The sequence below is a fragment of the Lampetra planeri genome, chromosome 34 (assembly GCF_965212315.1).
Source record: "Lampetra planeri chromosome 34, kcLamPlan1.2.h2, whole genome shotgun sequence".
NCBI lineage: Eukaryota > Metazoa > Chordata > Hyperoartia > Petromyzontiformes > Petromyzontidae > Lampetra > Lampetra planeri.
The window spans coordinates 11,244,222-11,271,602 of NC_136140.1; the positions used below are offsets into that span (position 1 = coordinate 11,244,222).

Here is a 27,381-nt window from a genome sequence, read left to right on the forward strand (position 1 = left end):
GTGCATCATGGGAGAGGGACCGTGTGAATGGCGGAGTGAGCAGTGCATTATGGGAGAGGGGCTGTGCGAGTGGCAGAGCAAGAGTTGCATCGTGGGAGAGGGCAGAAAATGAGTGGTGCATCATGGAAGCGAGTTCGTGTGAGCGGCTGAGTGAGCGTTCCTCCGTGGCGCAGAGCGTGACGCGACCGTTGCTGCTCCGCCACCAGTCGAGGGGCATTCCAGTCATGTGACATCAGGGGTCTCGGACCCCCTCCACCCCCCTCACCACACACACCAGATCACACTCCCAGCATCGCTCTCCCGTGAGAGTTTCGAATTTTTTACCGCGAGGCTGTCCGGCACGACGTTCCAACGTTGTTTCGCTCTCCCAGCCCACGTGGGCGAAACGTCGAAACGAGCAACACGCCGGCACGACCCAGAAACACATCACAGCACAATTGTTAACCCCCACGCACCACCCCCCCCATCGCGTTGCCCCCCTGCCATCCCTTTGCTCGGCTGGCTTCAATTATAATTTAACACTTCATTAGGATCCAGGCCGTAATTGGCTCTTGAGCACAGCACAGGAGCGCACCGCCGGGCGGGGGTGGGGCAGCTGCCGCAACGCTCAAGACAACACCACAAAGCGCAGACCTCATCTGGCCTCTTGAACGAGTCTCTTCCACACGAGTTGAGTCCACACGTTACGCGGTGCACACATAACCCCCTCCATATCCCCCCCCCCTTCCACCCGCACCGCGCAGCTGCCGCCGCTCCTTTCCTGGTGCCTCCCTCTCCGTGGCACGCAAGCGAACGAGGGAGCGTACAGGGAGACGGAGGGAGGGAGGGGAGTCGAAGAGGGGCGAGGGGTAGACGAGGGCAGGAAAGAGGCGACGTCACGCTGCGTGAGCATTTCCACAGAGTTACCGCGCTCACGGGGAACGGGCCGAGACGCACGCGGGACGCACGCCGCAAACAACGCAGCCGCCGCCACCAACGCTCCGTAAGCCCATGCTGCTGCCGCTGCCGCTGTTTTTGCTGTCATCGTTGTTTTGGTGGTGGTGGTGTTGCTGTTGTCAGTGTTATTCTGACGTCGCAAGCGGCCGAGAGGAAACTCGCAAAACTCGACCCATAAGCCGGTACCGCATCTAACGGACGACGGGTACAGCAGAGACGCACGCAGGTACGCACGCAGGTACGCACACACGCCATACTTTCCGACCTCAGCCTACGAGAGGTAGGCTGAGCCCTTTAATTGCAAACCAGATTTGCAAAGCTGATTGAAACTGGTCGCAAAGTTTTTGATAGAAAAAAAATGTGATGTAATTTTTGCTTTGAAAATGCTCATTCGGTAACGGGGTTTATAGCCGGCAGCCCGTCGCTAAAAACCGGGAGAGGTCGCCACGTACGGCACGCGAGTACGCAGGTATGCATGCACGTACGCACACCGCCCCAGGTGCTACCCGTCCTGCCCATCCCCCGAGTGCCCCCACTTTGGGGACACCCCAGCAGCGAGGAGATAGCAGCGGCGGTTTCCCCGCATCACCCGAGGCGCTGGTGATTAAAACCGAGACGCAGAGAAACTGGAGAACGTTTTAATTGCCGTGTTTGGCGCCAGAGTGCAAAAATTTGTGTTTTGCCAATTAAGGTTGTCGTGGTTGAGCTCCGCTTGCTAGCAGTGCACCAGCTTGTGTCGAACACGGTTCGAGAGAAAGTGATGTTACGGGAACAGATTCCCAAGTGGATTTCGGGGCGCGCCATTCGGGGGTGGGGGGACAACCCCGCAGTTTGTTTTGTGCGGTCAATGGCGATCGGGCCGAGACCGTCACACAAACCCGCCGAGGCTCGAGAACCCGGTTCAACCCCGATTGTGGCGGCACAAACCGAGATTCAAACAGAGAATCTCAACAGTGCCGGCTAGGTAAAAACTGTAAACTATTTTTTTTATTTTACCAGGTAAGGCCCACCGAGGGATATCGCTCTTTTTGAGAAGCAAACTGGCCACAAATGATAGCCAAATGAAGTGGCTTATCACGTGTTCATTTACAGCAGCCAAATACTCTAAACGCGTGTTTCTAATTGTGGAGGGAAAAAAACGGAGGACACGGAGAAAAATCAACGCGACCACGGGGAGAGAGAGAGACACCGCAAACTCCAAACGTACAGCAGGCGTCAAGGGTCGGGATGGAACCCACGACCTCCCATCGAAAAACTAAAGTTCGACGGGAGGGGGCGCCGAGTAATCTCTGCGCGAGTTAAAGAATGCCGTGGTAAGAATCTTGCGGTAAGAGAATACTAACAAAACAGGGCTTTAGTTAAAGCCTGCAGATTTGCAACCCTTATCAGATTATGTGCCTTACAAATCTAGAGAAACAGGACCCCATTTATTCCGTTTGTTTCCCAGAACCCAGAGTTATATATGAACCCAACAGGGCACCACCAAACGCAAACACAACTGGAAATTACGGGAGGGACGAATAAACATCGCTGAAAATATTCGGCACCGACCGGACGATCCGCCCGCCGCACGACGCCAGCAGCTCCGCAGAGTTGTCGCGATGCCAATCGGTGCGCTGCAGTGAATGGTAGCGCCCCCAGTGGCTGCAGCAGGGCTGACATTAACCCATTTGTTAACGGTAACAATTTACAGCCCCTTGCTAATCCACTACTGGCCAAAGGCCTCCCCCCCCCCATGCCGTTTTGGTCACGGGGGTTGTTTAACCGTACTTCACCGCACCGGTCAGTGCGAATCGGTGATGCGGAGACTGGTGCCAGGACCGCTCCAGACGTCGCCCGCCGAACCGCCATTTGGCCGTGGCCGGGAATCGTACCCTCTCGCGTCGAGACGCTCAACATCATCGGCAAAAGCCACGGGGATTCCCAGGGTGCGACTGGGGAATTGCCGGCTCCACAACGTGGCGGGCACGAGCCAGCGCATGGGTCTCACAACTCAAACGGCGAGAAAAGCTCCAGAATTTTTTTATCTCGTTTAATTTGTTTAAAATGGAAATGCCGTGCCGGGTTCGAGCACGCAAATCCGCCCTCTTCCTGTTGGTCGCCGAGCGAGCGAGGGGGGGAGGCTCGGTGCTAAAGCCGTGCTAGTAGTGGTGGTGGGCTTGAAAAAAATATGCTCTCGCACCCCCCCAAAACCACCCCCACCCCACCAACCAGCCCATGCCTCCGAGCAAATCTCTCCGTCGCTAGCTCTCTCGCTCGACGCTCTCACGCAAACCTCCCCGGCTCAAGGCAAGTCCCGTCTTGAACGGCCCAGGCGCACGTTCGCGTCGGCTGCCAAAGATTACAACGAAGCTGCTCGTGAGCGCTAGCGCTGCTGAAGGGCCGGAACAACAGGGCGGGGGGGGGGATAACACAAACAGCGTAGAGAGAGCGGGGACAGACAGGGGAAATGCCACGGAATACACAGCACGGAGAGAAGAGAGGCTACACCCGAATTTGAACGCCAAACAAAGGAGGAACACAGATACCCGGCTAGACCCACAGCATACCGTCCTGTTAAGTGACCGCATATTAAGGAACGGAGAAGATGCGCAGCTGTCCGTTGCCTTACGACGTTTTTTTACCGAGATGCTCATCATGTTAAGGCTGATTCTAACCAAAAGAGGCCAAAATCCGGTTCAGATATTTGCCATCGGTTTTTGGAATCGCCGGGATTCGTAGCGCAGTATGAAAGAACCACTCCACCACTGTTCCACTCACACACACCCAGTCTCATACACAGACCCCCCCCCCCCACAGCCTGAACCGACTGTTGGGGCAAGTGCTGTTAGCGAGCACCTATGAAGGCCGGCATGGCACATGAAGGGGGCGAGTGGCCAGCATCACGCCCGGCCACCTTCGTCTCCCCAGTGGCGATGTTTACACACCACACTAGGTACTCATCAAAGGCTAGGGGAGGCCCAGTCGATCTGGGAGGCCCAGGACTGGCTCAGAAATTCGTCTCTGGTGTTGGTCGTGAGTGGGAATCGAACTCGGGCGGCCAGGTTCGTAGTGCAGCACCCATCCCCACCCACACACAGATATACCAACACACACACACACATCAAGTTGTTGAGTGTGGTGAGCTAGAATCAGGGTCCCAGGGTAAGGTGAGTGGGGTGAGCAAGGTGAGCATGGTGAGTGAGGGGAGCAGGATGAGTTTAAGTAGGGCTACGCGAGGTGAGTGGGGCAAGAAAGGTGAGCGAGGGGAGCGCGGTAAGTGAGATACACGGGGTGAGCGGAGTGAGCAGGAGAGTGGGGTTACCAAGGTGAGTGGGGTAAAACAAGGTAAGCGGGCTGAATGGGGTGAGCGGGGTGAACAGGGTGAGATGAGTGAGCTGAGTGAGCGGGGTGAGCGAAGTGAACTGGGTGAGCTGAGCAAGCGGGGTGAGTGGGGGTGAGCGGAGTGAGGGGGGGTGAGCGGAGTGAGGGGGGGTGAGGGGGGGTGAGGGGGGGTGAGCAGGGTGAGTGGGGCGAGTGGGGCGAGCGGGGCGAGCGGGGGTGAGCGGGGGTGAGCGGGGTGAGGGGGGGTGAGCGGGGTGAGGGGGGGTGAGCGGGGTGAGGGGGGGTGAGGGGGGGTGAGCGGGGTGAGGCGGGGTGAGGGGGGTGAGGGGGGGTGAGCGGGGTGAGGCGGGGTGAGCGGGGTGAGGGGGGGTGAGCGGGGTGAGGCGGGGTGAGGGGGGGTGAGCGGGGTGAGTGGGGCGAGTGGGGTAAGCGGGGTGAGGGGGGGTGAGCGGGGTGAGCGGGGGTGAGCGGGGGTGAGGGGGGGTGAGCGGGGTGAGGGGGGGTGAGGGGGGGTGAGCGGGGTGAGGGGGGGTGAGCGGGGTGAGGGGGGTGAGGGGGGGTGAGCGGGGTGAGGGGGGGTGAGCGGGGTGAGGGGGGGTGAGCGGGGTGAGGGGGGGTGAGGGGGGTGAGTGGGGCGAGTGGGGTAAGCGGGGGTGAGCGGGGTGAGGGGGGGTGAGCGGAGGTGAGCGGGGTGAGGGGGGGTGAGCGGGGTGAGGGGGGGTGAGCGGGGTGAGGGGGTTTGAGCGGGGTGAGGGGGGGTGAGCGGGGTGAGGGGGGGTGAGGGGGGTGAGGCGGGGTGAGGGGGGTGAGGGGGGGGGTGAGGGGGGTTCAGGATTGCTGGGCAGGCTGCGGCAGGTAGAGGCAGACGCGTGCAGTGTCGCGCCTCTTGGCTCCAACACTCGGAACGCAACCACGCGGGAGCAGCGAGGACACGCGCACGCATGCACAAAGACCCCCCGCCGTGTAGCCTTAACAGACTGTTGGGGCAAGTGCTCTTAGCAAGTAGCATCTATGAAGGCCGGCATTGCACACAAGGTGGTGGGTGGCCAGCACCACCATGCCTGGCCGTCTTTGTCTCCCCAGTGGGGCATTGTTTACACACCAACCAGGTACTCATTTGAGGCCGAGTCGACCAAGGGGGAGGGGGGCCCAGGACCGGTTAATTTAATCGTCACTGGTGTTGGCCATGAACAGGAATTGAACTCAAGCTTGCCGAGTTCGTAGCGCAGCACGCTAAAAGCTACAATACCGTTCGCCACATTCACATACACACGCGCAGACACGCACAGACATGCACATCCACTCGCACCTCCCGGGAGATCCAATTAAAATAGCTCAGCAGCTTAATAATCGACTGCACAAATTACGCTCGCTCGCATCACACACGAATGGCTTTCCGGCCAGCGAGGTCGCTCATGCAGGGGGCACTCCGAGGGTGAGGGGGGGAGCGGGGGGAGGTTCGAGCCCCCCCCCCCCCTGGCCCCCCCCCCTACTCCAGCACCGCAGCATTCCATCTCCAAGAATGAAGCACCTGATAATAATGCAGCTGCTGCTTCCAAGTGCCATTGTGGTCGAGGCCGCTCGGATTGTCTCTCTCTCTCTGTGCGTCTCTCCAGTCACATCCCACTATCCTGACATGGGAGATCCGCAGACTGTCGTCGACCGGACTAAGAGGAAAATAAAACAAAAATAAAACCAGATGACGATGCGAACTCACGGCTCCGCGCCGCCCTGCCGTGCCCCTCGCCTTCCCTCAGACCGTCGAGGACCTTCGCCCCCCCCAACATGGTTGCAGCGCGAGCGGGCCCCGCGTGGCTGCTGACGGCCGCGTTCCTCCTCACCCTCGCGGCCACGGCGGCCATGAGCACCGGCGCGGGGCAGCAGCAGCAGCAGCGCTGGAGCAGCCCGGCGGTGCCGCGCCGGCCGCGTCAGCCGCAATTCTTTCTGGATTTCGCGGCGGCGGACGAGGCCCTGGAACTCTCCGGGGACGGCACAGACTCGGGGTATCTGCCCGGGGGCTCGGGCTACCCTGGGATGCGTCCGCCGGTGGACCCCAAACCACCGGTGGGCCCCAAACCACCGGTGGTGCCCAAACCGCCGACCTCCCCCGTGGCGCCCCCTCAGCCCCCCTCCGTGGGGTGCCCCTTCGGTTGCCAGTGCAGCCTGCGTGTGGTGCAGTGCTCCGATCTCGGTGAGCGCGACGGCGTTCTCGTTCGAGCCACACCCCCCCTCGCCCCCTGTCGATGTCCTCGCCGCTCCTCATCCGCCTAATCGCTAGGCTTGCATTTTTCGAAAAACTTTCAATAAATCTTGATTTAAAGCTTTCGTGACTGCAGGAATTCATATTCTTTGGGTCTTTCGGTAAAGTCACGTAGATACGTTCAAAGAAAATAACAAAAAACTACGCCGTTTCGATCACAACACAAGCGGTCGTCATCAGGAAAAAAGTCTGACGGCCGCTTGTGTTACAATGGAAACGTCGTAATTTTTGGTTATTTTCTTGGAACCTATCAACGTGAAATTTACCGAAAGACCCAAAGAATACTTTCAATAAATGCGAGTGAAAAAAAAACCTAATACGATGTTCCGCTCCGTGGGAAGTCGCTCTTCCTCTGATGCTGCTCCGACTGTCTGGAATTCCTTTTGTCCCGTCAACTACCTCGCCTGGTATACAGGAGGTCGTGGGTTCAATCCCGGCCCTGATGCCTACTGTATATTTGGAGTTTGTGTCTCACGCTCTCCTCGGTCGCGTGGATTTTTCTTCGGGTCCTCTGGTTTTTCCCTTCCACATTTAGAATCAACATCATGTGTTAGAGTATTTGGCTGCTACAAAAATATCCACATAAGCTACTTTGTTGAACTATCGTTTGAGGCCAGGTTGCTTCTGAAAAAGATATATATATACAGCTCAGTGGGCCTTACCTGGTAAAATAAAATAAGTTTAGTCTTTTTTTTTTAACTGCTGAGACCTTTCACCCCTGATTAAGTTCAGGCTCGACACCTTCCTCAACTCCTCCACCCCCCCCAACCCCCTTGAACTGCGACCTCTTTCGCGCCGACCCCAGGCCTCAAGTCGGTGCCGGCCGGCCTCCCGAAGGACGCGCGGATGGTCGACCTCCAGAGCAACAAGATCACAGAGATCAAGCAAGACGACTTCAAGGGCCTGGCCCAGCTGCACGTGAGCAGCAGCAGAACAATCAGGATAATAATGACGACGACGATTTGATATTGCGGGCCAGAACTCCTTCACGCCGGGGAGTCTCGCAGTGCAATTAAGCGATTTACGTCTCACTGTCTCAGTTCAAACCATTTTGAATGGGCACCCACAGAGGCAGCTGTCCCCTGTGGGCACAAGGTAACTCGGCGGCTGGCTTGAGAACGGACATTAGTCCTGCCAGCAGGATGGGGGGGGGGTGGATGATTGCTGTTGCGTGTCATCTCAACAAATTCAGTCACGGTGCAATTTTTAAGAAATGGCAAAAGGTTGGGAACCTTAACTTCCACCATGAAGTGGATGGCGCGGAGTAATTTTACGGTTAACATAGCGGCAGTAATGACCAGGGCGGCCTGCCGGATGGAAAATCTAACTTAACACGTAGGCTTTCGCAACCAATATTATTCATAATCAACGTTTTTGGGTTTAGATCGCGTTATTTATAAATGTGTCGTAACCCTCCACCACCCGACACGGCCAATCAGTAAAAAAGTGTCACGTTGACAAAAGACAAATAGTTCACTGCTTTAGCCCACCGGTGTGTTGAAGCGTGAAACCACAACATGGTGGTGGAGGGTTACGACACATTTATAAATAACGCGATCTAAACCCAAAAACGTTGATTACAAAATCTAACCTCTGCAACAAGTGGTGGGGGGGGGGGGGCGCACTTCCATTGGGCCACACATCACCGTGCCAAACACGTAAATATTTGTTTGGTTTCCTCCACGCCGAGTCGCACGACGCAGCTTCGTGCTTCGTTCAGACTCGGTTGTCTTTCGGTGAGTTAGCGCTCAGAGTATTTGGCTGCTATACACTTCCACACGATGAGTCACTTTTGTTGAGCTATCAATTGAAAATTGTTTAGTTTTAGTAATTTATTAATCCCCCCGCCACTAGACGGGCGGCGCTAACGCACTTACCCTTGCGACCCTGGCAGGCGCTGTTCTTGGTGAACAACCTCATAGCGAAGGTACACCCCAAGGCGTTTGCGCCCATGCTGAGCCTGGACAAGCTCTACATCTCCCACAACCGCCTCACGGAGGTCCCCACGGGGCTACCGCCCTCGCTCATCGAGCTGCGGATCCACGAGAACTTAATCAAGCGCGTGCCCAAGGACACGTTCATCAACAATGGGCAGCTCCACGTCATTGGTGAGAGAGCGAGAGCATTGCAAGCGTGCGCGTAGTTCGCTCGGGATTCGCCGTCGATTTTCTGGGTTTGCCCACGCAATGATCTGCGTCGAATCTGCGCCATTTAGGAACCCTGGCCCAACCAACACGGCCAAAATAATGAATTGTCAAGCGTTTAACAACAGGCTGGTAATTATTATTAACTATTGCTGCCGGAGTGAGATGAATATCGCAAGTTGCATAACGATCCTCACAATAAAATGTAGCAATTAGATACGCGACGTTCCACTTGAAACGAGGTCAACTGTATTAGGTAAAGATCGGGAGAGTCAGAGGAATGATGCAGGAAGTCAGACAAAACTCGATTCGCCGATGAGGTGAAACGATACTATCCGTCGCCTTGTTAAACGTTTGTGCGGCGTGACAGTTCATTAGATTAGCTGCGTTGAGTGGTGGAGGGTTCCTAATGACCCAAACCAGGGTTCGGCAACCTGCGGCTACGGAGTCCCATGTGGCTCTTTAAGGCCTGCTATAATATAGGGTAAAAAGCACTGTCTGCGATAATGTGTAAGATGCGTACGCAGGCCGAACAAAGACTGAGGCGTGTTGGGAGCATGTAGAAGCATTCAGCATTACAACCAATCTACATCTGCGTTATAAAAAACAAAAGTGTTCCCTTATACATTCATCATCGCGTTATATCCACTTCGCATTATAAAAACAATGCGCAGCATCACCGAATTTAGAAAAAAAATATCTTTCTTGTTAATTTGGTTGAAGACCCCCGACCCAGATCATTACGCGGCCGAACCCCAACATCCAATTACAAATTGGAACATTGGCTGCGAGTGTACGTGACAAGCGTTCAATTCGTCACCTCAAATGAGGTGGCCACATTGTGCGCCAGTGCCATGGTTCAAATTTTGCCAAGTCTGACTTACTCACAAATTAGAGCAATGGGTTTACGCACGGCACCAATGATCGCCCCCCACACCCCCCCCCCCCCAAACTTCTGGCAGACTCATGCCCATTCACAGGCAGTGGCAAGACGTTAACTCCCTCGCCTGGAACGCAGGAGGTCATGGGTTCGATCCCAACACTGACGCCTGCTGTATATTTGGAGTTTGCGTGTCTCTCTCCCTGTGGTCGCGTGGATTTTTCTCCCGGTCCTCCAGTTTTTCCCCCCCACATTTAAAATCAACATCACACGTGACAGAGTTTTAGCTGCTTTAAATGTTCCACATTGTAAGCCATTTCGTCGATCTATCATTTGTGGCATTCTAAGAAAGAGCTTCGTTGGCTGAATGGGGCCTTACCCGGTAAAATACAAATTTAGTACGGAGAGTTTAGTAAATCGTCATCAGCGGGTGGGCAAGCATCTTCTAATTTGCCGCATGATTCGTTCTCGCCTCCTGCACGCCAGAGCTGGGCAAGAACCCGCTGCCAAGCTCAGGCATCGAGGTGGGCGCCTTCAACGGCCTGGACAAGCTCACCTACATCCGCATCTCCTACTCCAAGCTCACACAGCTGCCCAAGGGTGAGCAGAGGCGCCGGCAACGCCGCCGCACGGGCACGGCAGCGTTGGTTGTGGTCGTGTGGGTGAGGTGGGGTGGGGGGCGGTTGTGCGGGAACGACAGATGATGATGAAAAGCTTTGATGCATTCCTCAAAAAAACTTTACACGTTTCTTCTTTGCACTTTGAGGCTTTGCTCGGTATTTCTTTTGTTCCGCATTCTTATCCACTGCTGGATGACAGCCTCGCTGCCTCCCAACGATCCCGGGAAACTTACGAACCACTTTTCACGGCGACTCGAGCTAAAACCATTGCTCCATTTGCCCGCTGAACCCACGCTTTTGTTTAACACACAGAGACAGAGAGCGGGCAGGGGGGGGGGGCTGCGGGATAGAGGCAGGGTGAGCGGGGTAGGGTGGCTTGGCACGGCTCGCGGCTGTAAAGCCAACCCATGTGCCGCCGTGACGACACCACAACGGCACGCTCTGCCAGGAGGCCCCCGAAGTCAGACTCCAATCTGGTGCCCGGCGCGCCGAGGGGCTTTCCGCCGCAGGGCAACGCGTGGAGTCTGCCGATGGCGCCCCCCATGTGCATGGGTGTGGGCTAAAGGCCCGGTCTCCCGCACAATTTGGGCTCCACAGGAGATGCGAGGTGGCCCGGATGTCTCAGAGGTCAGAGCGCTGAGCGAGCACCGCCGAGCGCCTGTAATTAAACCTCGAGCTCAGCGAGTTGATGGTCTCAGCGGCAACAATTTCTGCACGAAAACCCCATCCCAGCAAAAGTAGATTTTGCACTCAATTTGGTCAAATTTCAGCTCCGAGAATGAAAACATCAGTTTGTCATGGTGACGAACATCAATCTCTGTGACAGAGCGGGGTGGGAGAGTACTGCCCCCTACTGTGTGGACCAGAGGTCACTTCAAGGGATCTCGTAGGTAGCTGCGTGGCATCCGAGCGAATTCCGCATCTCGTGCTGCGAGGTCGACAGCGCAACCGGGACAAAGGTGGTGCAAGCTCTGCAACTGTCCGGAAGGGCTTGCACTGGGCCACATTGGTCTACTCTTCTTCTGTGCCCACAGAGCTGCCAAACTCCCTACTGGAGCTGCACCTGGAGGGAAATGAGATCGTTGCCATTGAGGATGAAGACCTCTTCGGGTACCCGTACCTCTTCCGGTGAGCGCCGTAGCATTTACATCACCACGTCCACGAGAAGCGCAGCCGAGCGCGCATCGTCAACACCGTCACCGTCATCACTTCCCACCCCCTCCATCCACACTTCAAACTGCGTGCGTTCAATTTCCCACCACCATCGTCTCTGTTTAGCCGTTCTGCATGCTACAAAGATGCCGTGATACAACCCGGGAGAGCCTCGCCGAGTCTCAAGAGGGTCCTGTTACATTGGGATTTATCACGTGTGTGTGTGATTGCATTGCCTCTGTGTGTGCGTGCATGAATGAATCGGTCCTGGACCTCCCATGTGTCGACTCAGCCTCAAATCAAGTACCTGGTGCGGTGTGTAAAAGATCACCACGAGGGAGACAAAAGCAACCGGGCATGGTGCTGGCCACCCACCACCTTGTTATACCATACCAGCGCCTTCAGAGTTTCTGACTAACAGCACTTGCCCCAAAAGTCTGTTAAGGATATACAAAGGATCGGTCTTTGTGCCTTATGTAAGTCGGGGTGAGCCGTGGCACAGAAGTTAGTGCACTGCGCTGTGAACCCTTGGGAACCGAATTCGATTTCCAATCAGAAGCCAACATCGGTGATGGATATCTGTGCGTGTACACCCGTGTACACCCGTGTACACCCGTGTACACCCGTGTACACCCGTGTGCCGTGCGTGCACACCCATGTAGACCCGTGTAGACCCGTGTGGCGTGCGTGTGCAACTCAGACTGGGCTTGAGCTACAACAAGATCACAGAGGTGCAGAATGGCAGCCTCGCCGTGAGCGGCAACCTGCGCGAGCTTCACCTGGACAACAACCTCCTGGTCAGCGTGCCGCCGGGCCTGTCCAAGCTCCGCAGCCTCAACGTGCGTGCGCGCAACGCATCCACCACCACAAAGGCAGAACACACCACTAACAGATACAAATAAATTACACTACCAGCAAACAACACCGCCAACGCAACACAAACTGGCAACGCAAACCGGCAAACACACACTGCAAATTAAGAATAAACTACAAATGCAGCATAAACCAACAGGAAAGCATTCGACCACCAAAGCAATGCGCCACTCAATGTGCGCACACACGCACTAAACCAGAAATGCAACATGCACCGGATTCAGCACTCTCCACTCGCTACTACAATTGCACCGCTCGATTCCTCCACCCGTGCCGAGGATTCGGTCACTCTCGTACCGTCTCGCGTCGGCTCAGCGCTCCGACACGGCCACTGTGAACCCCTTGAGCCACGGAGGGGACCCCACCTCCCTCACCTGGGCACCACGATGACTTGGAGATGTTAACTACCTCGCCTGGTATACAGGAGGTCGTGGGTTCGAACCCGACCCTGACGATGCCTGCTGTATATTTGGAGCTTGCACGTCTCACTCTCCCCGTGGTCGTGTGGATTTTTCTCTGGGTCCTCCACACGTAGAATCAATATCAGGCGTTTAGAGTACTTGGCTGCGAAACATTTCTATGTGATGATGAGCCACTTCGTTGAGCTATCATTTGAGGCCAGGCCAGGTCACTGAAAAAGAGCTACATAGCTCAGTGGGCCTTATCTGTTAAAATAAAAAAAAGTGTAATAATTAGTTATAGTTAGTTAGTTCCCCCGTGCCATGTGATCCGCACAGGTGGTCTACCTGCACAGCAACAAGATCAAGGAGGTGAAGCCCACCGACTTCTGCCCAACGGTGTTCAGCCCCAAGCGCGCCCAGTATGCCGGCATCTCGCTCTACGACAACCCCATCAAGTACTGGGAGGTCCCACCCAGCGTCTTCCGCTGCGTCCACAGCCACAACGCAATCCACTTTGGCAGCAACTACCGCAAATAGCCGCCGCGGCCTACGCGGGCCGCATTTACACTCGCCGGGTTAGCCGGCAACCCAAGCGGACACTTGCACAGGGCCAACTATACAGCCGGTTAGCCAGTCCCCTAGCCCGCCAGGTACACAGCCAACCAGTCTCGCAGCCAACCAAACAGACACTCACAAAGCCAGCTCGCCTGCTAGCTTGCTAACCAGCCAAAGAGACGTACAAAGCCAGCCAGCTAAACAGGCACTTGCATAGCTAGCCAGCCAGCCTGCTAACCCGCTAGAATGGAAGCCAGCCAGTCTTCTGGCTAACTAACCAGCTACACATACACAGCCAGCCAGCCCACGAGCCAGGCCACCAGCCAGCCAAAGAGACTGATAGAGCCAGCCAGCGAGCCAGCCCACGCGCACCACCCATGCCTGTCGAGCGCCACAAGCACGAGCGCCCAAGTCGGCTAAATCGAAGCGTCTGTTTTGAAAGTAACAAAACAAAATCATTCCAATATTCGCTAACAGTCTTAGAAAGGCGGTGGTCACCGCATCGCGCGCTCTTAGATGCGCTTCTGTGGCTGCCTGGAAGCCACTGGAGCCACGTACTTTTAAAATCTACATTTAAAACTCATTTCTTTAGAACTGCTTTTTGTTTGTTGTCCTTCCCCCGCACTCTCCGATTAGCGTGGTCGGCTATGTACGGTGCGAAAGAAGTTCAACACAAATGTACAAAGTGATGTAAAGGGGAAGCGTAGCACTGGTTAACAGCCGTGCCTGCTAACGGCACCAACTCCCGGGTCAAGCTTCACACCGCACCGGTAAAGTCAACCATTAGGTTGCAGTCACTCGGCCACTGTGTGCCAACGTCACGGTCCGCAGTGGAAACCTTGCCCACCAAGTCACTGAATTGGGAAACGCACAGCGATCGTCACCCGCTTTGTTTGGTCCGAACACCCGGCAGGACCCTCGTGACACTCGGCGAGGCTTTCCTGGGATAAAGAGAATAACAATAAATCATAATACTATGAGTAAATTTTCCTAAATGCTGTATGGTATTTAACATCTAACCAATCGGGCAAGCATTCGCTACACCCTTACATTTTAACGGCCGCGTTACTTTGAACTCCCCTGCGAACACACGGTCCAACAAAAAAAACGAGGAGGGGGTGCAGTCTTGCAAACCCGAGAAAGCTTCTCCGCGAGAATCCTTTGCGAAGCACCGAACATTCTTCAAAGTCCAGAACACACTTTTCTAAATCTAATGCAAACCAAACAAATAGCGGCCACCCCTCACATGACCGGCTCCATCCTCCTCCACGCGTGCGTCAAATATTTTTCCGACTCGCAATCTCAAAGCGGCGTGGCACCGTCGCTCTGCGTGGTGTACGCGCCGCTCCACGCCGACTTGAAATCACCGTACATTAAAACAGGGTTCCGGTACTCGCGTCAGTCGCCGACAAGGTTCCCGGACTCGCCGCGGACAACCGCCGTACGAAAGAAAAGAGCTCGATTATGGTGGAGCTCATATGGAGCGCAGCGCAGGCCCGGCTGCCCTTGGTCTCCAAGTGAAGCGACCACCCCCCGCCACACCCCCACCCCCAGCTGCACGCTCGCTGGAAACGCAACGATAAACTGATTCAAAGTAATATCGGTCCTCGCGCTCATGACACGCGCGCATGCACTCGCGTTAAACGCGAGCGTCAAAATCCATCGCGAACAAATTACGGAAACGATATGTGAAGAATGAGGATGCTGTGGCAATATGCTGATAGGGGGCAAATGGAGAGAACACAAACAGCACAAAAACCCCCAATGGGGCCCAAAGGAGGTGACACACGAACGAGACGGTCGATATTTAAAAAAAAAACGATTCACAAAAATAACTTAAACTGCAAAAAAAGGACCATTTGCGGACATCGCCACCCCCCACCGCTCGCGGCAGACTCACGCCCACGTTTAGGCCGGCGATGCGTTCACAGTGTGCCGGCACAGAGACAGCTGTCATCATCCCAGTCTCACCCCGCCCGCCCCCCAGGCTCAACAACAAAAACCACAACAGTTGGACATCGTAATGGTTGAGATGAGATGTGACGAAAAATAAGAATAGGTTTTACCCCTTTTCTGGCAAAAAGGGTAAAACCTATTCTTATTTTTCATTATTTTGGATAATGGCGAAAGGTGCCGTAGATATGGGATGCAGTGATGTAATGCGAGCGCATCCCGTATAGGCAAAACCCCTAAATCCTTCCGAGTGAGGGACACGAAACCGTTGTGATTCTGCGACATGAACTGTGACCACGAACTGCGACAATCCCGTCGCAAATCGCCGCGCTGGCTTCATGCCCAGGGCTATCACGATTACCGCGCGAGAATTAATTAGCAATTTGCATCTTGATGATGTGTGGCACCCCTTAGTGGCTGCAGGGTTAACGGTAATCGAGGACACTCGCCAAAACGCCGAATCAGAAGACCATTCGATTCCTGTTCACGCAATACCACACGCGCACCGAGTGTGCGAGAACGGTTTCTTCTCTCGTTTAATCCCAAAGTGCGCTATCGGCATCACGAGATGAAGGACCCATTTCAGAAAGCTCGCAGGGCAGTGCATCGCCACCTGTGCTCGCTGCAACCTAGCTGCCCGACACTCTACTCATTGTGAGCATCACTCCTCCGCCCTCCGCTATCGGCATCATGAGATGAAAAACCCACTTCAGAAAGCTAGCAGGGCAGTGCATCATCACCCCTTTCATGTTGGAGAAAAGCCCGTGGAAGCGGATGTCGCAGAGCTACCTCTGAGATCCCTTCAGAAATGGCCACCAGACACAGCAGGGGGCAGCACTTTCCCAGCCGCTTGGCGTACGAGTGACTTTTTTTCGTATGACATCAAAGCCACATGCAGTCTGTTTCTCCTATAACACGGCAGTAGTTCCCTTCCTGAAGAACACCGCGTTTTGGACAAAAATAAAAAATAATATATAATATGGGGTAAAGCACGGTCCATGTGAGATGCGAACGCAGGTTGAACAAAGACTGAGGCGCCATGGGTAGCGTCTAGAAGCATCCCAGTGCCTTGTGCGACGCGACGCCGGAGGCAACCGTACGACTCGCTTATTCCTACTCGCGCAGCGTAGTACCGTTCATTCGATCGCGTTATATCCACTTTATAACAAAAATGTGTTCCCTAAATAAATTGATCATCGCGTCACATCCGATTCGCGTTTTACGAAAACAACGTGCATTTGTAGGGGAACGGACCGTATTTAATTTTCAGAGCTGGATTTTTTTTAACCAAATTAAATGTACTCGAGAGCCCCAGCTTAATGGCAGGCGGCGGCTGGAACCCCCCGAAGGGGATGCGAACCCAGGTTTCTCAGCGGTGCTGAGCCTCATGAGCTCACACATAATAAAAATCACACCCGGGTTTTATTTCCGAACGCTTAAGACACCGGCGCTGCTTTGCTAACACAGCGATGTAAAAAAACGACTGCGCTCGGGTTAATAGCGAGCCGTCAATTTTGCGTTCATACGATGACCGTGTGGCGCGGGCGGGGGGCAAAGCAAACAAACAAACCCCCACCCACAACATTCAGCCGATGGAGATGACAGAGAATAATCGATCCATAAAATGGTGATTTAAAAATGCTGTATACATACCGGTGATGTACAATGGAAAATACGCAAACATCCACAAGTGCACAAACAAAGACAAAGATCCCCCCGTATAGCCTTAACAGACTGTTGGGGCAAGTGCTGTTAAGCGAGCACCTATGAAGGTCGGAACGGTACACGAGGGGGTGGGTGGCCAGCACCACGCCCGGCCGCCTTTGTTTCCCCAGTGGCGATGTTTACACACCACACCAGGTACTCATTTGATGCCGAGTCTACCTAGGGGAGGCCCAGAACCAGTTGAAATAATCGTCACTGATGTTGGCCGCGAGCGGGAATCGAACTCGGGTCGCCGGGTTCATAACGCAGTGCGCTAACCGCTACCCCATAAGTGCACGCCCCCCATCGCGCCCATGTAACATTACAGACTCATAGGGACAATTGCAGTTGGAGAACACCTATTAAGGCCGGCACAGCACATGATGAGATGGTGTAGTCAGCGCCACGCTGAGCCTACGAGCGTGGTGCTGATGTTCACAGAGAGCGCTGGGTATTCATTTGAGGCAGAGTTGACGAAAGGGAGGCCCTAGGACCAGTCCTGATGTCGCTCGCCACTGATAATAGCTGCGGCCGGGTAGCAAACCCAGATGGCCGGGGTTCATAGGGCTGTGCTGCAATAACCACATCGCCACCGCTCCCCAAAAACAACAGCGATCATTTGCCGCGAAGTGACGGTGATGCCACCACAGTGCTTGCGCCAGGCTAGGTGCGCTTTGAGGCCGGTATGTAAAGTGTCGAAAGTTCGCTGGCAGGAGGTCATGGAACAGACCCAGGTGCCATTGGTTGACCGACTGAGATGGCTGGCAGGTGCACGCACCACCTGTGCTATCTGCAATCTAGCGGCCCGGCACTGTCCTCGTTGTGAGCGTCGCTCCTCCACCCAGTAGAGTCCTTGACGAGCCTCCTCCACCGAGGCCGATCTTGACACCGTGCTGGTACGACTCGTATGCAAAACCACTCAGCTCCACATCCTCTTTAACTACATCAGCCCACCTCTTCTCTAGCCTGTGCTCACGCCTATTTAACCCTCTATCTAGCCAAAACAGAAGCTGTTTGGGCATGCGTGGCTGGGCATGCAGGCTACATGATCCAGCCAACGCAGTCTCGCCTATTGTAGCTCACCGATGGGACTGGGTCCACTCCCAACACAAACACGCGCACACACAAACACAGTTTGACTGCACCTGTGTGTCCGAATAGCCCTCCCATCGTTGAGCCCTACAGTGAACCTGGCGATATTGTTATCGCCGGGTTCACTGTAGGGCTCAACGATTTGGGAAAAATATATAATTGCGATTTTTCTGACAGATATTGCGATTTCATTTGCGATCAAAAAAATTTAAGTCAAGCTTCAGTTCAATATTCACTGTGTAATAGATGTAAAACATGTGATGGAGCATTACCACATGATACCATCAAAACAGGAACTGCTCTATATATTCTAATGCAAGGATGAGAACTTAAAATATATGAATTGCTTCCAACATGTATTTGTAATAAAAGACTCGGACGCTTCTCTCTGTCCTGTGTCCTTTATTTGGGTTCGATCTCTTTTCCCTCACGGCACTCCCCTATATACTCTCTGCTCTGCAGCCCCAGGCTGCTGTCGCTCACGTAGCCCAACTCCCTCCTAGCAGACCCGCTGCTGTCTCGTCGTGCAGACCCCTGCTGCCCAACTCCTCCCTTGCAGACCCGCTGCTCTCTGCAGCCTCCTCGCTGCTCCTGCTGCCCGGGGGTCGGTCACCGTTGGCCGACGGTGCCGATCCTCGTGGCCCGGGTGTGTGGCGATCTCGCCACTCTCTCTCTCACCCTTCGCCCTGCGTGGCCTCACACTTTCCCAGTCTCCGATCACTCCCGACTGCTTCCGGTTACCCCCCTTATAGACCTCTACCCTCTCCCCCACGTGACGTAACTCCTCCCCCCATGACGTCACTTCCGGGAGGTCGTTTACGCTCGCATTACATATTTATAAAAATGTTTAAATTGAAGTAGAACAATCAAACATAGAACAATTGTTAAGTTAAATAAATAAAGTTATAATAATAATAAATAATAAACCAATTCCAAGAAAAAATCTTTACTAATCGCATCGTTTTAAATTGCGATTTCGATTTGAAATCGATTAATCGTTCAGCCCTAGTTCACTGGCACCACCACCCCCGTGCCCGCTGTTGCGATTGCCGTCCTCGAAGCGCAATCGCACGGCAGGGTGCAGGCCATCAGCCAGCGGTGGGGGACCTTTTCCTTCCTGAGGGCCAGACAGGACAATCAAATAACTTGTGTCAAAGGCGAGCTGGCAGGTCATGGGACAGATCCAGGAGCCGTGGGTTGACCGACTGAGACGCCTGGCATAATGCACCAACCTGTGCCCCCCCTCCTACTGTGCCAACTTGCGGGCAACCACGCATTCGCATGCACGTGCCTCCAGCCACTTGCATCACCGCGAGAGGCCTTTGCGGCGACAGAAAAGTGGCCGAGCAAGCTGAAGTTATAAACGCAGCGTTGCTTCCAGGTTTACATTATTCCCTTCTGGCACCCGATTGGTACAACAAAAGACGCTCGCAGCGACGGATAAATATCGTTTGCGGGCCACCATTTTTCCGAAGCGGAAGGCCGCCTGAGGCCACGTAGCTTAAGGCAGTGGGCCGCGTGCGGCCCTCAGGCCGTAGGCCCAGGGACACGCCAGCTGGGGAAAGTCCTAGCAATTGTTACCAGCAACGCATTGGCTAGAGGTGCAATGACGCAGATAAACGATGATTCTTAAGCTTGCGATGCACGCACGGAATCCTGCCTGTGCTTCGGTATTGATGTTTTTCAATTTGTGTTTGCTGTAGTATATGTAATGGGTTTTCGAGACGGGCAAAGCATATTCCGTCGTGTAATTTACACACCAATTTTTCATAACTGGAGAAAATGTCATTTAGATATACATGGCTAATTAACTTAGTGTGATTTAGATACAAATTCCGAATCATTTTTGGGGAGGTGTAAGTTAATTACGGATTACAAATGTAATGAAATTACACATGTTAATGACATGTAGGGTGGATACTGCCGAGCTACGATTGGGCTCTATTAAATTAAAAAGTAGTTTTTTTTAACCAGGTAAGGCCCCACTGAGCTATATAGCTGTTTTTCAGAAGCGACCTGGCCACAAATAACAGGTCATCCAAGCGGCTTATCACGTGGAAAGTGAATGAAGCTAAATAATCCAAATGTCAGTTTCCAAATGTGGAGGGAAAAACCGAAGAATCCACACAACCACAGGGAGAGAAATAAAGACACGCAAACTCCAAATAAACATGCGTCGTCAGAGTCCGGATCGAACCCACGACCTCCTGCGGACCAGGCAAGGTAGTTTACATCTCCTAGCCACCGTGGCGATGTGTCCAGCTTGATAGGCAACGTCGGTACCACTGCCAGTAGCAGGGAGCCGCGATAACTCTCCGAGCGACACTCTCGTGTGAATATTGCGCGGCCTTTAGAAGGACTTGCCCTCGAGAAAACCCGCCACTTTGATCAAAGCATTGCCAAAACCTTGCAGACTTAAAAGCACTCCTCTAAAGGACTCCGTTCAAAGATGCAGACCGCATTTCGCCGACAGCTGCCCCGCCCACGAGTGCACCGCGGATCAAATACTTTCCGAGGGAAGCCGGGACGCATCGCGGAACCCGCGCACTGCCCCGATATTTATCCCTCGTTAGCGATAAAAAGTGAGCGCGCCGACCGTCGCCGGCGACTGCCGCCTTGAAACCCGCCCTGGTGTCGTCTTCGCGGCCTTTAAGGCAGTGGTGCTGCCTCCTGCTGCTGTCTGCTCCTGCGGCCGTGAGCACCCACCAAGGGGGTATTATGACCGTGGCAGCAACCGCGCGGCCTTAACCGCGCCGCAGCAGCCTCATCCATCAACCGCTAGTTATGGGCTGTCTCGCACATTCCATTACAGCTTTACTGCAGAGAATTGCGTACGCGTTTTTTTTTTAAGGGTACCATATTCTAACAGAAACGATGATTTTGTTTGTTTGTTTATGTGCCACGCCACGTCCACGCTTGCGCCACGGGGGTAGGGGAGCGGGCGCCAAGCGAGCCGAGTTTACGAGGCGACGGGGGAGCAGAAGAAGCAGACCCCGTTTGGTTTACGTGAAGTCGCATCTGCCTACGACCACATTCCGATTACTCACGAGGGCTCGTCTGCTCACTCTCGCCGACCGCTTCCGTGCCGTCAAGAAACGTCTTGCGCCCTGCTCGTCGAAGCGCCCCGTTACAATCTCGTCGTGTACCTCTCGCAATAAAGCTGGTGGTTGTCTCATCGTGTGTGCGTCCGCAACTTCCGTTCACTTATGGCAGCCACGATAACAACGGTGTCATTTAATTTACACAGGAAAGCCTCAACTGAGTCAGTTAAAACTGAGGTGTGCAGAGAAAATCCACTACACATATGAAAGAGGGGCTTACAGCCACAGCTCCCCCAGAGATTACACCTGGTCTGTTCCCAGGCAGCCTCCCATTCATTGTACCCACCAGTAGGCATCTGAATATTCGATCGTTTGTGAATCCACTGTAATGATTCACGGGCACGATCCAATTACAGAATCGAATCTTGTCAATTTTGGTCAATGAAGCCGACTCCAGTTGCAGCTTGCATCACTAGAACCCATAACATACAAGGTATATAAAAAAGTATTAATTCTCACACGCGCAATTCAATTAATGTAATCGCTAGCGTATAGTTCGACTTTAATTGACGCCTCGTTATACTATACACCCCTGCTAACCAGGCCGAAGGCTGCTGAACCTCCAAGCTCCAGCGAGATCGGGCACATTCAGGGGAGATTTAGTTACAGAATTAATGTTCGTTTGTGTGTGTGTACACGCGTCATAACATGCTTGCTACGTACGTGTTAACATACATCTTGCAAACGAGACGTCGGATCTCACGGGATTATCCAGGTGAAATATTTTATAAAAAATTTTTGTTTCTTTTTTAAGATTCGACCATATTCTCGTATCCGCTGCTCAACTGCGACGTTTCTTTTTGGGGGCTCCATTTCTCTTTGGGGCTATATTTATCTTCCTAATAAACACATTCCTGCGGAGGGAGCTGGTAGGAACGTTGGGTTGCTCGGTCAATGGCCAGGGTCAACGGCGGCGTGGTGTATTCCGCAAATATGCCCAACTGTGAGGGCGGGCACAAGCCGGCGTGAGTAGGTTAAACGTTGAGATTTATAAGGGCACCACGGGGTGAGCAGCCCCTCCCCACCCAGCCCCACCCCCACCCAGCACCACCCTCCCCACCCAGCCCCTCCCCACCCTCCCCTCTCCACCCAGCCCCTCCCATTTTTGGATGCACGATGGAAGGACGGACACAATAATTCCCTGTGGGCTGGTGTAACCAGGAGGTTCCTACCAGTAATACATTCCGCTGGACGGTGGTGGCAGCGAGGCAGTCCACGGCTGAGCAAACCGCAAGAGAGCCAGGAGTGAAGAAATGAAACCACACAGTTAGCCGCACGCCGGGAATGAAAGGAACGCTTTAACGGAAAGATGGGTTACGTCTGTTGGCTTTTTAGCGAAAATGATAAACACGTAATGCGACGCACAAAAACATAAAACATTTTTATGTTATTTTAGCAGCTGCTATTAACTAAATGCCACATAAGGAGTCAAGCTGATGATCAAAGCCACGTGTGTGTGTGTGTCCCTCCTTGATCTCGCGGGTTTGTAATGGAATAATAATAGGGACGTGTGCGTGTCTCACGAATGCTCCCACGGCCTACGAGACGGCAGCAGCGTAGCGACTCGCTTGAACTTGAATCGCGCGCCAACGAGGAGACGAGTGCGACACGTTCGCAGTTGCACACAAAGGTGTCGTAGACAGGCAGAGGGCACGGTGGAAGCAAGTCTCGGCATGCTTTAGCACGCCAAGGTGACGGCACCGTCCATTGGGAGCGGCAGCGTAGCAGTTAGCGCGCGCTGCGCTACGAACCTGAACCCCAGTTCGATTCCCGCTCATGGTCAACACCGTTGACGATTATCTGAACCAGTCCTGGGCCTCCCCTAGGTCGACTCGGCCTAAAATAAGTACCGGTCTGGTGTATAAACATCGTCACTGGGGAGACAAAGGCGGCTGGGCGTGGTGTTGGCCACCCACCCCCTCGTGTACCGTTAAGGCTATATGGGGGATCTTTGTCTTGCACACGGTCCCATGACGACTCCACCAGCTCGGAAGGGATGAAAGATAACGAGGCTTCTATGTACCGTTGTCGGCAGGGTGACGAAGGGTGGCGAAGGGTGGCGAAGGGTGGCGAAGGGTGGCGAAGGGTGGCACGCACTGGTAGCAGGGCGGCATGGTGGTCACGCTCGCTCCTCGCAGCAAGAAGGGCCCTAGGTTCGATTTCTGACTCGGGTGCCTTTCTGTGTTGAGTTTCTATGTTCTCCCCCTGTTCCGCGTGGGGTTCCTCGAGATGACTACCATAGCTAAACACACACACAGTGGTAACTGGTATTTGCCAAATAACCCAATGGTGAAAAATTACACTGCAGATCACTCGATTGTGATCACGCACAGCAGCAGCATTGCCCGCTACTGCGGAAACTGGGCAGGGACCCTCTTGAAACAGAGTCTTGAGACTCAGAGAGGCTTTCCTGGGTAACGAAGTATTTCTATTAAAAAAAAGCAAATCTTCACCATTAATAAGTCTCATCTGTGCAATATAGCTATCATTGGCTACTGCCGCCATTTGTGGCCGAGTCCCTTATGATGATATTAATCACAAGCATTCAACCGTTACCCACTCACTCTTCTCATAAGCTTGACATTAAGTCTTCACAGGTAATGATGCACGAGCCTATACTTCACGCACATCAGGGCACTCGAATAAAAACGACGCTCAAGCAGCATTCAAGCGTTATACCACTTGTCGCGTCCCGCGGGACTGAGCTCATTCAGGGAACGCATTGACGAGGGAGCCGCAATTGAAGGAACCGACTTTAAAAAAAATACCAGGTAAGGAGGCAGGACAGCCACCAAAGCTGAAGCTGGAGGATGGGCTTCATGCCGTCGGAAATCTCATAGCTCCAGCGCCGGCACCGGGTCAAGACATACGGATTGACGGAACGCCGGGTGGATGGGCCTGGAGCGATGGTAAGCACCTGCGATGGGTAAGATGCCGCGTGCCGTTGCCGAGTCCCGCGCAACGGGGTCGTGAGCGCTGCCGGTTGCCGCTCACGCCGGTGCCGCCTCGTAGCCCCCCGACCCCCCCCCCCCCGCAACCCCCGCCGAGAAGGAGGCCGGTCCGCTCGCCCCCAGTCAAGCCGACTCACCTTGAAGTGCGCGAAGGTCTTCTGGCGAAGCGCGCACCAGCGGCTGTGCGACACGATGGTCCTGAGCAGCAACATCAGACTCTTCTCCTCCTCAGCCCTAACGCAGGTGGCAAGACAGATATCCCCTGTAGAGCCTAAAAAGACTGAGACTAAAACGAAACGAAACTTTTTATTTTATTTTACCAGGTAACAAGGCCCACTGAGCTGAGTAGCTCTTTTTTAGAAGCGGCCTGGCCACAAATGATAACTCAACTAAGCGGCTTATCGTATGGACATTTATAGCAGCCAAATACTCTAAACGCACGTTGATTCTAAATGTGGAGGGAAAAACCGGAGGACCCGGGAGAAAAATCCACGCGACCACGGGGAGAGAGACACGCAAACTCCAAATATACAACAGGCGCCAGAGTCGGGATCGAACCCATGATCGCCTGTATAACAACTGAGGCAGTTAACATCTCACCACTGCGTGTTCTCACTCGTAAGCACTTTGTAGATTTATTTTCTTAATATTTTTTTGTTGCAATATTGCCTCCGGTACAAAGAGAGCCACAACGAGTGGGGCGTAGATGCAACATTGGCGGTCAAATGCCATGCACCGGTCGCTGGCCTGACGAACCCAGCTGGATTTGAACTCCTGGGCAAACACCTGGCTATGAAGTTGGCCAGGTCATCGGGAGCCGAGTCTACTGCCACGTCCAGCTGCGACACGGAAGCGGTAGTTTGCCCATCCACCTGCCGGGAAGAAAGGTCGGGGGGGGTCAGGGGGTAGAGGCATGGTTGTCGGCTTCATTGGGGTGGCGGCTCGCCAGCCTGTCCAATCAGAGCTTCTCTCGCTCTGTTGGTCGTTCTACTAATTTCCGCGGCATTTGCACTTCTACTACAACTATAGCAGCAGCAGCACCATAGCAGTAAAATCACCACTAAGCAGCATCCACATCCCAGCAACAGCAGCAACAGCACCAAAGCAGAAAAATCACCAACAGCAACATCCCAGCAACAGCAGCACCATAGCAGCAGTATCACCAACAGCAGCATCCCAGCAATAGCAGCATAAACAAGAAGCATCACCACCCCCATCGATGGCAGCACCAGCATCACGAGCAACACCACCATAATAATTTCTGTACGTGCAACACCTTGATGTGTGTACGTTTGAACTTCTTTCGCACTGTTCGTAGCCAACCGTGCTAATCGGAGGTGCGATTGGCGTGGCTCTGTGGAACTCACCGTGGTTTCGTTGAGTTCGAACTGCAGCTGGAAAGAAAATGAGAAGCACTCCCCGGAGAACATGTGTTTCCCCACAGCGCCCTGCACACCTGCACCACACGCCAGCGACACGGCTACACAGTCACGGTGAGCAGTTACCAGGGGCAGCGGGAGCCGGGGGCACGACTTCCTTTCGCAGCAATCGCGACTTCATTCAACACGGCCCGTGGCCGCACTTCATAACGATGAGGTTTTTTTGGGTTAGATCGCGTAAATATAAATGTGCCGTTGCAAGGAATCATGTCTGCATTAACCACATATACTTGTGGTGAACATGCTCTCAATGTCCTGATAGTGCATTGTCTGCGTACTGTTCGCCTTGTGGCGTCCTCTGGTCTAACACTGTTGAGACGAGGCTCTAAAGAAAGCTGTCTCTGGTGTGGACCAATCAGTTTCAAAGACAATGTATATACTATCAGAGCATGTTTTTGTTTGCATGTTCACCACAAGTATGTGGTTAATGCAGACATGATTCCTTGCAAAAGGTTTCAGTTTGGTGTTTTAACATCTTAACAACTCTTTTATTGCCAGAAAGGGTAAAACCTATTCTTATATTTGGATACTGGCAAGGGAGGTCCCATGAACTAGTAATTAATTGGCATGTTTTGTTTACGTGACAAACCTTACCAAATGGCTCTGTCGGGTGGTGGCGGATTGAACGATACATTTATATTTACGCGATCTAACCCAAGAAAACCTCTTGTGAATAATATTGGTCGCAAAAGCCTGCGTGTTAAACTGACTTCATAACGATACATGCCCACAACTGCAAGCATCTTAGTTGCCTTTATCGTGTATTAGAGGGGAACATTTTCAATCCCCTGTCAAACAGCGAGTTTTTTATTTGAGCACATTAACTCACCTATCAAAGGTAAGATCTAATTATTTGTTGCGTTTTTATTATTAGAGGATAACGCTGAGGGTGTGTGTTAATGTGTGGCCTGACAAAGACATCTGAAGGTTGTTCCCCAGGCCTTGATGGACAAAGCACAACCTCTCAAAGCCAGACTCGAGGAACCCAGAATTCAGGTTGAGCCGGAAGGCTTCTCAAACAAATCAATAATCAACCAAAACAATGCTCGTTCGCTGGGTAAGCCAGTGGTGCGCAGTGTAAGACCGCATGCGTGTGCGTGCATATTCGTGGGTGCGTTCGTGCGAGCGCACGTGCACCGCACACGTCTGCGTGCGCTACCCATTTCCTTGCTCCAGGTGTAGCTGTGAAAGTGAATCCCGGTCAACTCGCTCAAGAACTCCAACCGGGACTCCAACCAGGAATGCCGAGTCTCCATGGTGGGGCCTTGCTGCTTCTCCTCATCCCACCGCTCCCCGGGGCCAGATTGCCGCGTCAGCACCTCCCTGCGGCGCAACGGCGAGCGTCATCAACAACGTCGTCAACGTCGTGTGTGACATGCACGGCCGTGCTGAGATAAAAAACGCGCGACAGGCAAACAAAATTACGCGGTAAAAGTTACGCAAGTTTTTGCCGAGGTTAAGAGGTAATATTTGTTTTTACCGCGGTTAAGAGGGAATATATATTTATTGTAAAAACAAAACGCGATGAGCCCCAATTACAGCACGCCACGCGGCTCACACAACAGAGGCTTCGCAATTCACGGGAGGACAGTCCTGATGGCAACTGGAAACATTTAAAAGGAGGGGAGGTAAAAGGTGGGGGGAGAGGGCCCCACCATCCCCCCCCCAACAAAGTCAAGACGCTGCATTAGGAAGAAGATGAAAATTAAAATGGTGAGGGCATGACGGTGGACGGGGATAATAACACATTTCTGGTTGTGTATTCCGCAAATATGCCCGACTGAGGGCGGGCACAAGCCGGCGTGAGTAGGTTAAACGTTGAGTTTTATAAGGGCACCACGGGGTGACCAGCCCCTCCCCACCCAGTCCCACCCCTCACCCAGCCACACCCTCCCCACCCAGCCCCTCCCTGCACGACGGACAGACACAATAATCCGCTGTGGGCTAGTGTAACCAGGAGGTTCCTACCAGTATAACCAACCTCATCAGCGAGGTC

General features: G+C 53.6%; 2 protein-coding genes across 8 annotated transcripts in view; one reads left to right on the forward strand and one right to left on the reverse strand.

The window, feature by feature from the left end:
- The window catches only part of CENPP (centromere protein P), an 81,066-nt gene that overhangs the window by 45,617 nt on the left and 8,068 nt on the right, over nt 1-27,381 (reverse strand). For 3 of the 5 annotated variants that reach the window (XM_078610742.1, XM_078610744.1, XM_078610743.1), the window contains exons 3-6: nt 26,545-26,708; nt 25,314-25,426; nt 24,733-24,818; nt 24,084-24,180 (exon numbers count right to left, since the gene is read on the reverse strand). In XM_078610742.1, the coding sequence (XP_078466868.1) occupies nt 24,084-24,180; nt 24,733-24,818; nt 25,314-25,426; nt 26,545-26,708 (460 nt within the window). The remainder of the gene's footprint in view (nt 1-24,083; nt 24,181-24,732; nt 24,819-25,313; nt 25,427-26,544; nt 26,709-27,381) is intronic. The other 2 variants (XM_078610746.1, XM_078610745.1) reach the window with 1 other exon arrangement.
- Nucleotides 897-14,130, forward strand: LOC144730153 (biglycan-like). Of its 3 annotated transcripts, none has more exons than XM_078610739.1 (8): nt 897-1,162; nt 6,018-6,451; nt 7,326-7,438; nt 8,415-8,628; nt 10,031-10,144; nt 11,199-11,292; nt 12,017-12,155; nt 12,927-14,130. In XM_078610739.1, exons 2-8 carry the CDS (start codon nt 6,046-6,048, stop codon nt 13,125-13,127), a joined length of 1,281 nt encoding a protein of 426 aa, XP_078466865.1. In that variant the 5' UTR covers nt 897-1,162; nt 6,018-6,045; the 3' UTR covers nt 13,128-14,130. The 3 variants fall into 3 exon arrangements, with proteins under 3 accessions (XP_078466865.1, XP_078466866.1, XP_078466867.1); XM_078610740.1 differs by having other exon boundaries at nt 898-982; XM_078610741.1 differs by having other exon boundaries at nt 1,090-1,174.

Excerpts from the sequence above, each read along its gene's own strand:
- LOC144730153 (XM_078610739.1), top strand. The coding sequence starts at position 6,046 with ATGGTTGCAGCGCGAGCGGGCCCCGCGTGGCTGCTGACGGCCGCGTTC. Across the intron at positions 6,452-7,325 it reads GGTGCAGTGCTCCGATCTCG|GCCTCAAGTCGGTGCCGGCC; the intron begins GTGAGCGCGACG and ends CGCCGACCCCAG. Across the intron at positions 10,145-11,198 it reads GCTCACACAGCTGCCCAAGG|AGCTGCCAAACTCCCTACTG; the intron begins GTGAGCAGAGGC and ends CTGTGCCCACAG.